We start from the raw sequence: 13,817 nt of genomic DNA, 5'->3' as shown, positions 1-13,817 counted from the left end.
CCCTGAACTTGTAATCTCTCCCTCTGATCTTTCAGTAGCTGTTTCTCAGACTGACAGCACCGGCCCCTCGACGATGACCACCGCCAGCACTGGGCTGGTGCTGCTGGTGGGCGACGCCCTCCCATCGGCAGATCAGGAAGCTGAGGTCCACAGTTTGGTCACTTGCCCGCAGCTTGGAGCCACTTGAGGTGGAGCTGGAGCCGGAGGCCACAGGCTCACATCCCCTCTGCCCTGCGCCCTAGCCTCGCTGTCCTCAGACCCGACTTGAAACTTCAGGACCATCTGGTGACCTTGACTCTGTACAAGTGCACAACATTTGTGTATGCATTGTGGGCTTGCAACGCGGCGCTGTTTTTAAGCATGCCCCACATGCAGTCTGTCACTGGGTCCGGCTGCTCCACAGACTCCGAAGTCTACCACCCTCCTGGAAGACTTCCCCACTGCCAGCCCAGCACAGGCCCTAGCTCAGGGCCTGCCACCATGGCAACTGTCGAGCAGCATGCAGGAGGGGGTACGCCTGGGCAGGAGCAGGGCATGCTCTGTCTTGGGCATCCAAGTGGGCACACCTGCCCGTCCCAGTCCTGCATGGCCTGATGATCAGACACAGAAGGAGAAGGCAGGAACCAGAGTGCCTGCAGGAGAGGGCAGGTGGGGCAGACAGGAGGGGGCAGGCGGGGCATCTTACAGCAGAGCTCTGGAGGGGACGCCTGTTCTCCCCTGGAGTTCTGGGTTCACCTGGCCTTGTGCACACAGCTTTGCAAGGCTAATGCACCCACATCTGGTTGCTGATACAGGCCTCAGGCTGGGGTTGGACAGCCCACCACCGACGTGCTCCCTGGACTCTGCTCGGGCTGGGCTCCAGTGGTAATGGAGGCTGCCCCTGCACCTCCCTCCTGACACCTTCTGGCCTCTTCCCACCTGGCAATCTCACCTCCACACTCTAGCTGTTATAGAATCCTGCAGAGTCCCTGGTGTGTGGTTCAGGTGGATCCTGTGAGTGAACATGCTGAGGAAGGACACACCTTCATCAGCCCTGCCACCCCAAGTGTAACCAGGCCCACTGCCACATGCCCGCTGAGCCCCAGCCTTTCATAAGGATATTTCCTCTGCCCGAAAACCCTTCCTCCTGGCCTGCCTGGAGACCAGTCTCTGACTAACCTGCCCACATTTGGGTCAAGGTCACTGCCCTTTCTTTCCAGTTAGAGAAGCGCCTCATCCACCTACTTGTGCAAATGTGTGCATACTCACCAGCCCTCTCCCAAGCTGTGGGCAGGGGCCATGTCCTATCAGTCTTTGTATGTCAGCACTTGGCACAGAGCCTGGCACACAGTGGGCTTGGAGTGTGGGGATGAGAGGAGGCAGGGAAAGGATGGGCACAATTGCCCCCAGGCAGAGGGGACAGGGCAGCAGCAGTCCAGCTGGCCCCTCGTACGGCAGGGAACCCATCCAGCTCAGAAGGGAGACCATCCCTCTGCAGAGAGGCCAGCACCCCCTGGAAAGAGCTCCAAGAGAGCAACACTGCTGCCACCTCCATCTATGCCCTGGGGACCACTTGGCCGTCTTATAGGAATGGTCAGGAGCCTGTGATTTCAGATCAGTCACATCCACAGACGCTTGGGCCATCACTGGGCAGGGAACATCTAAACTTTATTCCTGTATCATCTCATCGAAAGCCGTTTTTCTCACGCTCAAAGAGCGTCTAGAGTATGCTGTGCCTCTGGGAGCAGCTGGCCGCATCTGGCGCCAGGGCCGCCTCAGGCTCAGGCCTGGCAGAGTCCTGACACCTTGGTCACCGGCACCTGCTGTCTACACTGCAGCAAAGACCCGTCTCCTTCTTTGTCCGGGTTCGCCTACCGCCTTCACCCCCGCAGGCCTTAGTTCCTGCGACTAAGTCCTGTCTCCCCCTCGGCAGGTACCACGACCAGCAGGACGTCACCAGCAACTTCCTGGGCGCCATGTGGCTCATCTCCATCACATTCCTGTCCATTGGTTACGGGGACATGGTGCCCCACACGTACTGCGGGAAGGGCGTCTGTCTGCTCACGGGCATCATGGTGAGTACCTGCCTTCGCCTGGCCCCCCCGCCCTCCCTCTGATGCTGCGAGGAGTGGAGCCTTTGCAGAGGTGCCCAGGGGTCTGCCAGGCCAGGCGCCCACACAGGGGAGGGCATATGCTGCTCACAGGCCTAGTTTCCTTCTCTAACACAGGAATACGTTCCGGTGCTGGATACGTAAGGGCCTCTTCAGGGCCCCCCAAGATGGGCCAGGCCATGACCCTGCACCCCCAACATGTACCCCACGCCAGCGTTTGCTTGCCCCCAGGAAGCATCAGGGCTGGCAGTTAACCGTCCTCCTTTCTGCCCTGGGACCCCACAGATTTGGCACCATGTCTGAGAAGGTTTTGCTGGAGGTCACAGAGGGGGACCCCCGGGCCCTGTGCTCTCCCTTGGCTGTGGTGGGGCCAGAGGGCAGGGCTGGCAGCAGGGAGGGGCCACAGGCCCCAGTGCCCCAACTCCGTGCACTGGCCAGATGCCCGTGGGGCTGGGCCTTGCTGCTTGCCAGACAGTCCCCTGGAACCACTTTTCGGGAAAGGAACCTGAGGCTCAGAGGGGAGAGCGTGCTGTGAAGCCAGGGTGGCTGCTGTGGGGTGTGGGCATGCGCAGCCCTGCAGCTCTGCTCCAGGTCCTGAGGGCACCTCCCTGGGGGAGGCTCTTACACCCATGCACATGGGTGACCATTCTTTCCTTCTGGTGCCCCTCAGACTTTTCCCTCTGAAAGAGAATGATTCCTTCCTGCAGCAAAAAGGGCATTAAATCCTTTCCAGGAGTGGGGGGTGCCCCCCCCCCATAGCCCAGTGGCCCTTCTGGCACTGATCTTGGTGACAAAGAGGCTGAGTGCGAGTGTGGACCCCTCAGAACAGAGCAGGAGAACCAGCACAGTCATTTCCTACTTGGACATAGCCCTGGGCTCTTCTACCTGGAGCCCTCCCCGCTAAAGCTCCTCCCCCTGGAGCCCTCTCCCTGAAGCCCTCTACCCCCGTAGCCCCTCCCCCCTGCAGCCCTTCCCCCTGGAGTCCCTCCCCCTGCAGCCCTCTAACCCCTGAAGCCCTCCCCCTAGGCAGCCTCTACCCCCTGCAGCCCTCCCCTTGCACCCCCTTCCCCCCAGAGCCTGGTACAGGTGCATGGTAGCAAGCCGGCCCGGAGCAGCAGTTAAGCAGAAGACTGAGCAGGGCCTGGGAAACCCTGGGCAAGTGGAGGCCTTAGAACACACACCTCCCTTCCGCAGTGGGAGTCTGTCTGGTTCCAGTCCAGCTGCCAACACACACTAGGCAATGATCCTTCCTTCGAGAGAGGAGTGAGATGCTGCAGAAGGCCAGCACCTCCCCATCCTAGAGGCTCCCGGGCCTGGGCTGTGCCTCAGGACCAGCTCTTAGCCAGGCAAGCAAAGACCCCTGGGGGACCTGTTACCATAGATGCCCCCCACCCTCCGGCCCCTGCACATGGAGCAGTGCCCCATCCAGGAAGGCCCCAGATGGGCAGTGCCCAGGATCCTTCCCTCCCTAGCCTGCCCCTTATGGGGGGAGGGGTCTGCGGCACCTGCTGGGAGAGCTGTGTTCTAGAGGGAGGAGTGATGGGGGCAGGAGGGCAGGTGAGGAGGGGCCAACCCTCCCATATCAAAACCACTGCCCAGGCCCTTCCACGGTGCATGCGTAAATCTGTGTGCATCTTTGTAGGCGCTTCACCCCAGGATCACATCAGTGGCAGCCCTCAGGTCAGTCAGCTCAGGAAGAACCCCGCTGGCAATTTTCTAACAGATGTGACTTTTCTAGCTGAGTCATTCTTGTGAGGGTTTCTCTGCCAGCCACCCTCCTGCCCCTCCTCTGTCGCCCTCTCTCCTCTCCCCTGCTTCCTTCCCTTCCCCTCCCCTCCCCTCCTCTCCTTTGCCTCCTGACCTACCCCTCAAGGTCAGTGCCCCCCAATACAGGTAGGGCTCCCCATGCCCCAACCCTGTGGTTGCCATGGACACCTGACACCCAGAGGGGCCAAGGGGGGAGGAGCTGTAAATAGTCTTAATCATTGTTTTCTCCTGGTAGTCCCAGAAACCGTGTAATTATCAACCATTAAGCAGTGTGTGTAATTGTCTGAACAACGTGCAGGTTATTGGGCCAGACCCAGTGCATTCAGGGGTTGGGCCGCAGCAGCAGCTCTGTCTGTCCGCTCCTTTCCCTAAAGACCAGGAGAGGGTCACAATCAGAGTCTCCAGAGCTAGAAGGGGCAGCGCCTGCAGGGCTTGAGAGCTTGGGGCCCCCAGGGCCAGGGTAGGAGCCCCATCTCAGGATGCTGGGCAGCACTGGCCCTGTGCTCCAAACCCTTCCTGAGTTTGGAGATGAAAACAGATAAAAGCTGGGGACGCTGAGCTGGGCCTGGGGAGATGCTCTGCGACTGCAAAGGGAAGGTGAGGGAGAGGTGACCATGGCTCTGCCAGGAGGCTCAGCAGGACATCAGCTTGGGAAGAGGAGCTGCTCCCTGAAACACCGTTTGCTTTCACACCAGCGGTTACATGGAGTCTGCTGCAGGAGCAGAATCCAGCCTCCAGGCCTCCCTCCTCCATTTGTCACCATCATTTATGCCTTATTTTATTTTATGCCTTTTTAGTTAAGAACGCCTCATCCCTCCCGCCTTGGGATACTTGTTTTTCCAGATTCCAAGGTCTTCCCCACTGGAAAATGTTTCTGGAAATCAAAAAGAGGGAGGACCAAAGCTGTAGATGATTTGGCAGTTTCTTGGCCCTGGGCCGCTCCCTTCTCCTGCTCCCCATGGGCCCCTTCCTTGCAAGGAGCTGGCCCGGGGCAGACCAGGAGCACAGCAGGTGTCATCTGTGACTCAGGATGGGGCACATTTTAAGGCAAAAGTCTGAATCATGGCTTTGCTCTGTAGTGTGACCCCACGGGGGTCATGCCAGCAGCTGCTTGCCCCTGTCTGCTCCACGAGGTCTCCCTCACGTGCCCCTCTGCCCTGTCTCAGCTGTGACACAGCCCTGCCCACTGGTACCTCACCTGGAGAGAGGGCCACTGTCCCAGAGGAACACAGGTGATCATCAGACCACCTATGGAAGCACACGGCAGGGGAACTGGCTTCCTTAGTGCATCCTTCATCTCCACCAAAGAGTCAAAATTGACCGTTACCTTCTTTAAAAAAAAAAAAAAGATTTATTTATTGGGGCCCCTGGGGGGCTCAGTCAGTAAATTGTCTGCCTTCAGCTTAGGTCATGATCTCAGGGTCCTGGGATTGAGCCCCATGTTGGGCTCCCTGCTCAGGGAGGAGTCTGCTTCTCCCTTTCCCTCTGCCTCTCCCACTGCTTGTGCATGCTCTCACTATCTCTGTCTCTCTCTCTCTGTCTCTCTCAATTTATTTATTTGAGATAGAGAGAGAGAGAGAAAATCTCAAGCAGACACCCCACTGAGCACAGATCCCACGACCTGAGCCAAAATTAAGAGGTGGGCCATTCAATGAACTGAGCTGCCCAGATGCCCCTTGACCATGACCTTCTGCCTCAAGTCTTGCTTGCTCCTCCCTGAACCCTGTCACCGAGTCTTTCCCTCCTCCCTGGCTCCACCCTGGCTGTTCAGGCTACAGCTGGAGTGTGTGCCCTGTCTGCTCTCTGTGCCCTCTTGTGTTCTCGATATGTGCCCCTTCTACTCCCAACCCACCCCCACCCCCCGTCTCTCCTACTTTCTCACATGCGCACTGTACCAGCAGTCTGGACTGCAGCATGCTGCCCACTACTTTCTGACCCCATCTTCACAAGGTTGCTTCTTAATGGAAATGACCAAGTGAGGCTTTATTGTTGGCGACTTCCCTAATTACATCCAGATGATGGATTTTTCTAAAAGAAAATAAAGTTGAGAGTATTCAGTGCTATCTATTCAAGTTAGACTTAGTGGTTAAGAGCCCAACATCCTCCAGAGAAATATCCACAAGGGAGTCTTGGCATCTTTAAGTCAAAAGAAATTGAAAATGTAATCTAGTCCACCCTCCTGCCTCCATGCAGAAGTTTATCTTTATCGTATAAAATAGATGGTTCCTTAGCAAAAACACTGGCTTCTGATTAGAAGTTCCCTGCATTCAAACAGTGGGGCTGTGAGCCACGGCGAGAGCCAGTGACACTCCATCTGGACCCTGGCCATCCAAGATGGTGCATGAGTGACCTTTGGTGGGATCCCCAGTGTGATGAGTGGGGGACCCCCTCCTCTACTCCCCTCACACACTCCCTTTCAGGGGTGACAGGAATGGAGCTCTCCAGGCCCTGGGGAGGTGATGGAGAACAGAGCCTGGGGATGGCCCCTGCTTCTCATGCCCCATTTTTAGCACTGTGATATGTCCCTCTGTTTGGGCTTTGAGCCAAAGTACATTCAGAACTCCCTGTGAGGGAGAGGGATCATACTAGGTCTGGTTGAGGGGAAATGGAACACACCTCTTCCCTCCAGGATAGCTTCTTTTAAGCTATTTTTTGCTTGAGGAGGCTTGATTGAATCAATGACAGCTATAGACCAAGGGTCCAACATTCCATACATATCCCTTGAAAATTGGGCACAGTCTTCTGCCAGTCACAGATGCCAAGAAAACACAGCCCGCCTCTGAACAAGAGGGGAAGGTGAGGTCAGAGAAGTTCACAGACTCAGTCCTTCCAGCTCGTGCTAGAGATGGAGTATACTGCAGTATAGATTGTGTGCCTTTGAAAACACCAATTTCTGTTTCTAACCCATTCTGTTAGACTGATGAGCCAAAGACATCACTGATGGAGCCCTTTAGTCCTGGGACCTAAAGTGCAAACCCAGGCTTTTGGCAACTGCAGTTACAGTTTGGCATCTAGAGTCTCAGACTATTCCTCTCTTCTGTGAGGGAGGGCAGGGCCATCCAGTCCAGTGTGCAGGGCAGAGCAAGGGCAGGGTGAAGGCAAGGCGAGGGTGAGGCAGGGGGAGGGCAAGAGCAGGGTAGGGTGGGACAGGGCAAAGGGAGACAGGAAGGAGGCAGGACAGGGTGAGGGCAGGAGCAGAGCAGGGCAAGGCAGGGGTGGGGCAGGGCGAGGCAGGGGCGGGGCAGGGTGAGGGCAGGGGCAGGGCAGGGTGAGGGCAGGGGCGAGGCAGGGCAGGGTGAGGGCAGGGGCAGGGTGATGGCAGGGGCAGGGCAAGGTGAGGCAGGGGCAAGGCAAGGCAAGGTGAGGGCAGAGCAGGGTGAGGCAGGGGTGAGGCAGGGCAGGGTGAGGGCAAGACTAACTTCTGCCCCAGCAGAGGGGTGAGCAGAGCACAGACCTCTGGGTTCCTGAGCTCACCAGCAGAAGGGAAGCAGGATGTGCAGGGCTGTGCAGGGTTCTGTTTGGGGGGAGGTGGGAACGTGTGGTGCTGCGCTCATTTCCCCGATGGTCAGGCTTGCAGCCAGCCCCTGGAGAAGCTTCTGTGGGACCCGTGTGGGACCCCTGTACGCCCCGCAGAATCAGGACGGGCCTCGGGGAAATGCTGGGGCTCTGCAGGCTCCCATAAGCTGTGGTGTAAGGTGGGAGCCTTGTGTCCCCAAGGTGTCTGCAGGGGGAGTCCCTGCAGGAGCTGAGGAGGAGCTGGCTCCTGGTGCTGAGTCACAGCCCAGACTTCTGGTTACAAAGACCCGGGTGTGGAACAAGTGCTGTCCCAGAGCTCATGACCCCCGTGTTCCCCTGGGGTGCAAGTCAGGGTGGACTGTGCCTCGGTTAGATAATTCCAGGAAAACTCTGCGTGGCAGGAGCTGTGTCTGCCCTGCTCTGGTGCCACCGAGCTCTGCCCTCTTCCTGGCCCAGGGTCTGGAGCCCCCAGTGGGCTCGGCTTCTCAAGGGGGCAAGAGGGCCCGCTGCCCAGACCCGCCTGTGTGGCCCTGTGGTGCCCGTGGGGCTGTCTACTAGTTTCAAGTCCCCAGAGCCACAGCCCCACCTGCCCCATGAGCCACCAGCTGATCCTGGGGGAGACTCGGTCCCTGAGGGAGATCAGTCCCAGAACTAAGACCCCGCAGCTCCTCCCAGGGCAGTGGGGATTGGGGGCGGGGGGCGGCAATCAGGGTGAGCATCCACTCCTGGAGCCCCCCAGTCTTCTGCTCACCTTGCCCTGTACTCACATGTGCTGTCTCCCCTCAGGGTGCAGGCTGCACTGCCCTCGTGGTGGCGGTGGTGGCCCGGAAGCTGGAACTCACCAAAGCAGAGAAGCACGTTCACAACTTCATGATGGACACTCAGCTCACCAAACGGGTAAAACACCACTGTTTTAACGTGGGAGCCGATGACAAGGAAACAGCCCCCTGGTTCTCACTGGGGGCGGGAGGGGGGCCAAGGGAGCCCAGGCGCTTGTGAATGGCTTGCATCCAGGGGGCGCAATGTCTCCGCATCCTGGGCTCCCATCCTCTACCAAATCACCATGTGGTTCAGGCAACCAAATAATTTTCCTGATAATTGAATCAATAGCTTTGGGTGGTGTAACCCACCCTCTCCCCTAAGGGCACTGAACCAATCACCCAGCGAGAGGCAGCGTTTTTGTTTAGGCTCAGACATTAGGAAGGGCAGTAAAGCCTGGTCTTTTTTTTTTTTTTTTTTTTTAAGTTTGATTTAAGTCATCTCTGCACCAATGTGGAACTTGAACTCACAACCCTGAGATTGAGAGTCGCTTGCTCTTCTAACAGAGCCAGCCAGGTGCCCCAGGAAGGCCAGTAGAGTCTTAAAAATGGTATTATGTCTAAATCCAATTCTTTTAAAAAAAACCATTAAAGATGATCATCACAGCAGAGCCCACATTTTTAAATGATGTTCATCAAAGTGTCATCATCCAATCCCCCTTTGAGGCTTCCGGATAATGGTTCTCACTTGTGGTAAAGGAGGAGGAACAGGGGAGACGTGCTAGAATGGGGAGAGGGGGGAGAGGGGTGCTGGATGTCTGCCGCCCGCTGAACTGTCCGGGATGAAAAGGCTGCCGGAGAAGAGACAGAAACAGGTCCTTCCAGGGGTAGAGCCAGAAGAGCAGAGCAGGAGCTGCTCCTTAATGACTGGCTGTATGGAGAATGCTCTAGAGCTGCAAGCCAAACAAAGGTCAGCAAGAGGATTTCTTGCAAGACTCCTCTTTCTGAGAGGAGCATCAACCCTATGCTGGGGTCTGGGCTGCTGAGGCCAGTCTTCCTCATTTGGGACTGAAGTGTTCGGGGACTCACGAGCAACCAGATGCTGGTTTTTGAACACTGGAGAAAATATTCTGTGGTAACTGTTGCAGGAAAATGGTGTTGGCAACAGAGTCAGGGGCAGGAGGAGAGCCAGCGGCAGGCGGGCAGCCCGGGTGGCCAGCAGTTGTCGAGGCTCTGCACTTCTCAGCAGAATTATTTATGGGGTTTGATTGTCTGGTCTTTGATTACACATACTGGATTCTTTGAAGAGGCTCCACAGACGTGAAAAGGAATGGGCCCAGGCAAATATCCTAGCCTTGTTGGTGTTCAGGAGGCTGGACATGGCACATTGTGGCCCAGCTGTCTGCTGTCCAACAGACAGCGTCATTTAGCATCAAGGTGGCAGAACTGAGGCTGTTCCTACAGCTTTCCGTGTGGGATTTACCCAGAACACTGTGACTCAACAGTTCTCATCAGCCCCCCGATATGCATGCAAGTCCAGCTCAGCACTGAGCAAATTATTAAAGTGGTGGGGACACCTGTGGGCACCAATGCAGAGGTGAGGGCGCACGGCTCTGCCTTTAGCACCTTCCCGGAAGCTGCTTCCTTACAGCAGACACATGAATACTTGTTCGGCCCTGCTTTGTGAAACCAAGATATACTTTATATTTCATGCCATTCCCACACTTCCTCCATTTTCCACCCATGAGTCAGATTGTAGAGGGAAACAAAGCCAAGGAAAGCTGGTTCTCTTACAGGACAGGAAAATAAACGGTGTCTGTAGTCTGATTGTGGAAGGAGTGCACCCCATGGTCACCAGTTTCCATCGTTCAAAAATAATCCTATAAATCCTGCTCAAGGCCACTTACTTTTTGAAAAGTAGGCCTGAAAACCAAATCAACAAATATCTTTGGCTCATCTGTGAGTGCCAGGTATCTTTTCAACTCATATATCTCACTTTTCTGAGAACACATAAATCTCCCAAAATGTCCCTTTAATGTCTTTTCCCCGAGACCAATGATGCAACGCGGCTTTTACAGAGCGAGGATTCTCAAAGCTTCCAGAGGTTCTTCTCCAGAACCTTGGTTGGAAGGAAGGTGCTGGTGAATTCGTGAGCGCTGGGCTCAGCCCTCCTGAGGGAGTTGCTCCCTGGGGCCCACAGCTCGGTCCCCATCCCCTCCGTGCCTGGGGCCCAGCAGTGGTGAGCACTGCCTCTTGTGACAGCTTAGTGAAGCACCAGAGAAAGACCCAGTCACGCAGGAACTCACTGTGGCATCGTCGCCAACTTCTCAGGAGCTGACATTAGTGTATCTCAAGAGAAAAGCATTCTGTTAGGACAAATTTTTGCAAACTTAATTCTTTAAACACCTAAGCAAAGAGAGAGAGAGAGGATTGTAATTATTCATCATAAAAACTCTCAGACTTCTGGTGTTTGTCTGTCCTGCTGGTCGGATGCTGCCGTAAAGGCTGCAGCCCTGCTTTGGCCGTTAGAGTCACATGGGTTTGTGTGTTTCCTGTGTGAGCAGAGAGGGGCTGGTGTTGCAGGGCAGGGACTCAGTTTCTGGTTTTCCTGGGTCCACAGCTTTCCTTCTGTACCTCGGTTGGCTTGTCAAGTCCAGGGCAATGTCTTCCTGCATTCGCAGCAGTCAGACAATCACCCAGGAGCTTTTACTCCAGAACGGTCCCCTTTGGCTGCCCGCTGGGCTGCAGAAGCCACACACAGGAGCCATAAAAGAGATATTGGACCTTGTTTTTGCCCCCACACGATACCCCATGTCCCCATCCCTCTGTTTTATGTGACTAAACATACCCATCCCCAGATCACTGCTGGATGCCATGTTCTGCTCCAGGGACACCACGGTGGGTGCTGGTGGTTCCTGCCCTCGGGGAGCACCTCTTCTTTCCAGAAGGCAGGGCGGGATGCCCACAGACACGTGGCCCACAGAACAGCACGGACAGGAGGGTTCTATTTCCTGGGTTGGCTCTCCATGTGGGACCTCAGGTGGCACCACATGCACCGCCAGCTGGGGGTCGTGTCTTCTTATCATTGCCATAAGGGGTTCTTGCCCCAAATACTTTATCTGAGCACATTTCCCCACGAGGTCAATGAGTGAAACCAAAAGCAAACCCTGTCTTTCCTACCCCTGTTTCTTCCCTCTGACTTCCCTGGTCTCCAGGCTGGAAACTTACTGCCTTGGGGACTCTTGTGTGCTCTGGACCCACAGGGCCTGAGCAGCTCCCAAGCCTGCTCTCCAACCCTGCCCTGCCTGTCCCCACACACCAGCTTCTCTGGGTCTCTGCTCACCACACTGAATGCTGTCACATGTCCTATCATGGCCTCCTGACCCCAGTCTTCCTGTGCTTTGCTTCCTTCCCTGTGGGGCCCCTTAGGCTCCAAGACTTAGCTGTGAACATATCACCCACCACCCACTCACACCCTTACCCTTCCTTGGACCTACTGATCAGGGCTAAAGAAACCTTTTCTTTAATTTATGAGCATATGTGAAAGTTTTATCAAATCCTGCTGGAAAAAAAACCTTTTCTTCCAGCAGCAAATTCAAGGATTTACTCATCACTGGTCTTAATCTCTTCAAAACTTACCCAGTAATCGATTGACCAGTTACCAAATACTAATCCTCCCCAGAGAGTGCCCATAAATGGTCTCGGTCACAGAGCTCTGGACAGATTGGGGACAGGTTCTCTTTAGTAAGAGTCCTACAAACACTGAGCTTCTGAGCTGGAGGGAAATCTCAGGGACGAGTCTCAGATCCAGAGACGGGCAAGTGTGGGTGTGGAGCAGCAAACTGTGTCCAAGCTAGGGTGGCTGCACATTCTCAGGCCTGCATATGGCCCAGCCACAACCCTGAGGGTTTCCTAGAGCGATCAGCTCCTGAGAACTGGGCATGGTGGTGAGGGTCCCAGGCCTGTGTGTGGGAAAGCCAGTCTGCCTCCACACCAGCTGGATATCATATGGATGGCCCCGGACAACTGAGTACCACCCTTCACCAGGTTGCACGGGGCAAGGAGCTGTAAACGCCAGAGACCACCCCCAGAAACCCACTCTGCCTCAGGGCCCAGCCCAGGCTCCTGCTGGCCATGGGGCAGAAGCCAGTTCCAAGCATTGAGGTGGCTTCCAGGTGCAGGCACAGAAAGCTGAGTGGGGCGTGGACAGGACTGCACTGGACGGAGAGAGGAAAGGAAGCCAGCAGGAAGTCTGTGGGTTGGGGTGAGGGGGCAGTGGAGCTGGCAGGGAAGAGAGAGGCCCCACCCAGTTCTATCCCTAACAGACTCCAGACAGGACGGACCCACAGGGTTTTGGACCGTGATGCTCACCAGCCTTCAGCTCCTCTAGATCCAAGCTGGGAGGCTCCTGGGACTTATTCCTGTCACAGCCACTCCCCAGGCCTGCTCTGTGTCCTCTCCCGTCCCCTTCCCAGGGAGCTTTCTGGCAGCTACTGGGGATACTGGTGACTTCTTCCCTGGAGGGTCGCCAGGGGGCTCCCTGAGGCTTCACAAGGGGGCACGAGGGGGAACAGGGCAGGCAGGCTCCTGTTGTAGGCTGTCCCATGTCCTCCTGCAGCTGACCGCCCTTGGCAATACTGGGCAGGAGCTCACACTGGCAGAGGGATGGCCAGAGCAGGCTGCAGCATGGTGACTGAGTCAGGAGCTCCGGTGACAGACAAGTATGTTCTGTGCTGTTTTCTTTGGAGGGAGCAGGGGACACTCACATGCAACCAGGGACACCCATGGAGCGGCCGTGAGGTACAGGGCCCGTGGGCAGGCTCTGTGCCAAAGAGGAGATAACAATTCCACCCCTTTTGTGCGGCTTCTCTGAGGACTAATGAGACTGTAAACACGGAGCCCAGCACATTGTAGCCCCTCAGCAGGTGTCAGCTGCCACAGCTGCTACCTGCCAGACAGAGATGGAGGTTGGGCCGCTTCCTTGCACAGGACCTGGGAACCTCAGAGCAGCTCCTAAAGTGTGAGGGTCACCGAGCCCATTCTCTGGCCCCTGCCAGGCTGGAAGCACACAGGTTTAGGGTAGAGAACATGGGGACCCTGGCAAGCCATCAGCTGTGTGCACATCTGCTTGGGGAACAGAAGAGCAGACAGGACCGTGTGAAGAGTCCTCAGGCTCCTGAGCCCTTCTGCCCACCCCACCGCCTCAGGAGCTCAGCGAACCCCAGGAGGGGTACACGACCTCACCCACTCCCACCTGGACTGTGGTCAAAGCCCTCAGCCCATGACCAGAGGAAGCCCTGGTTGCAGCATGTACTGTCAGCATCAGAGGGCATACTGCGGCTATAGGGCTGTTTCCTTTCCTCCTGCAGACACTGATTCACTTAGCTTTGTGCCAGGCGGTTAGCTGTCAGTCCTGAAGCGGCACCAAGCCTCGTGCCTTCCCGAAGACACGGGCCTCCTGCCCAAACCCACAAAGTCGCTGCGGCTACCCGGCTGTGCTGTGACTTCCCAGCCTCCCACTCGGGCTGAGGGCGCCGTGGGGCCTGGACTCCTTGCCTCCGTTATGTGGCCAAGTGTGGGCCCTGATGAGTGAACACGAATTGTGAATGTTTTTCCAATTCCTTGACCCTTGATCCTGGGAAACAGAAAACGGTATTTGTGTGGAGATGAAGCCTAGTCAGGAGGA

General features: G+C 56.3%; 1 protein-coding gene across 5 annotated transcripts in view; it reads left to right on the top strand.

Annotated features, from left to right (window-relative positions):
• The window catches only part of KCNN3 (potassium calcium-activated channel subfamily N member 3), a 166,491-nt gene that overhangs the window by 144,523 nt on the left and 8,151 nt on the right, over nt 1-13,817 (top strand). For all 5 annotated transcript variants that reach the window (XM_025997170.2, XM_072732466.1, XM_025997169.2 and 2 more), the window contains 2 exons: nt 1,913-2,054; nt 8,160-8,270. In XM_025997170.2, coding sequence (XP_025852955.1) covers nt 1,913-2,054; nt 8,160-8,270 — 253 coding nt within the window. The remainder of the gene's footprint in view (nt 1-1,912; nt 2,055-8,159; nt 8,271-13,817) is intronic.

This window comes from Vulpes vulpes, chromosome 13 (assembly GCF_048418805.1).
Source record: "Vulpes vulpes isolate BD-2025 chromosome 13, VulVul3, whole genome shotgun sequence".
NCBI lineage: Eukaryota > Metazoa > Chordata > Mammalia > Carnivora > Canidae > Vulpes > Vulpes vulpes.
This window is presented reverse-complemented; position numbering and strand designations above follow the sequence as displayed.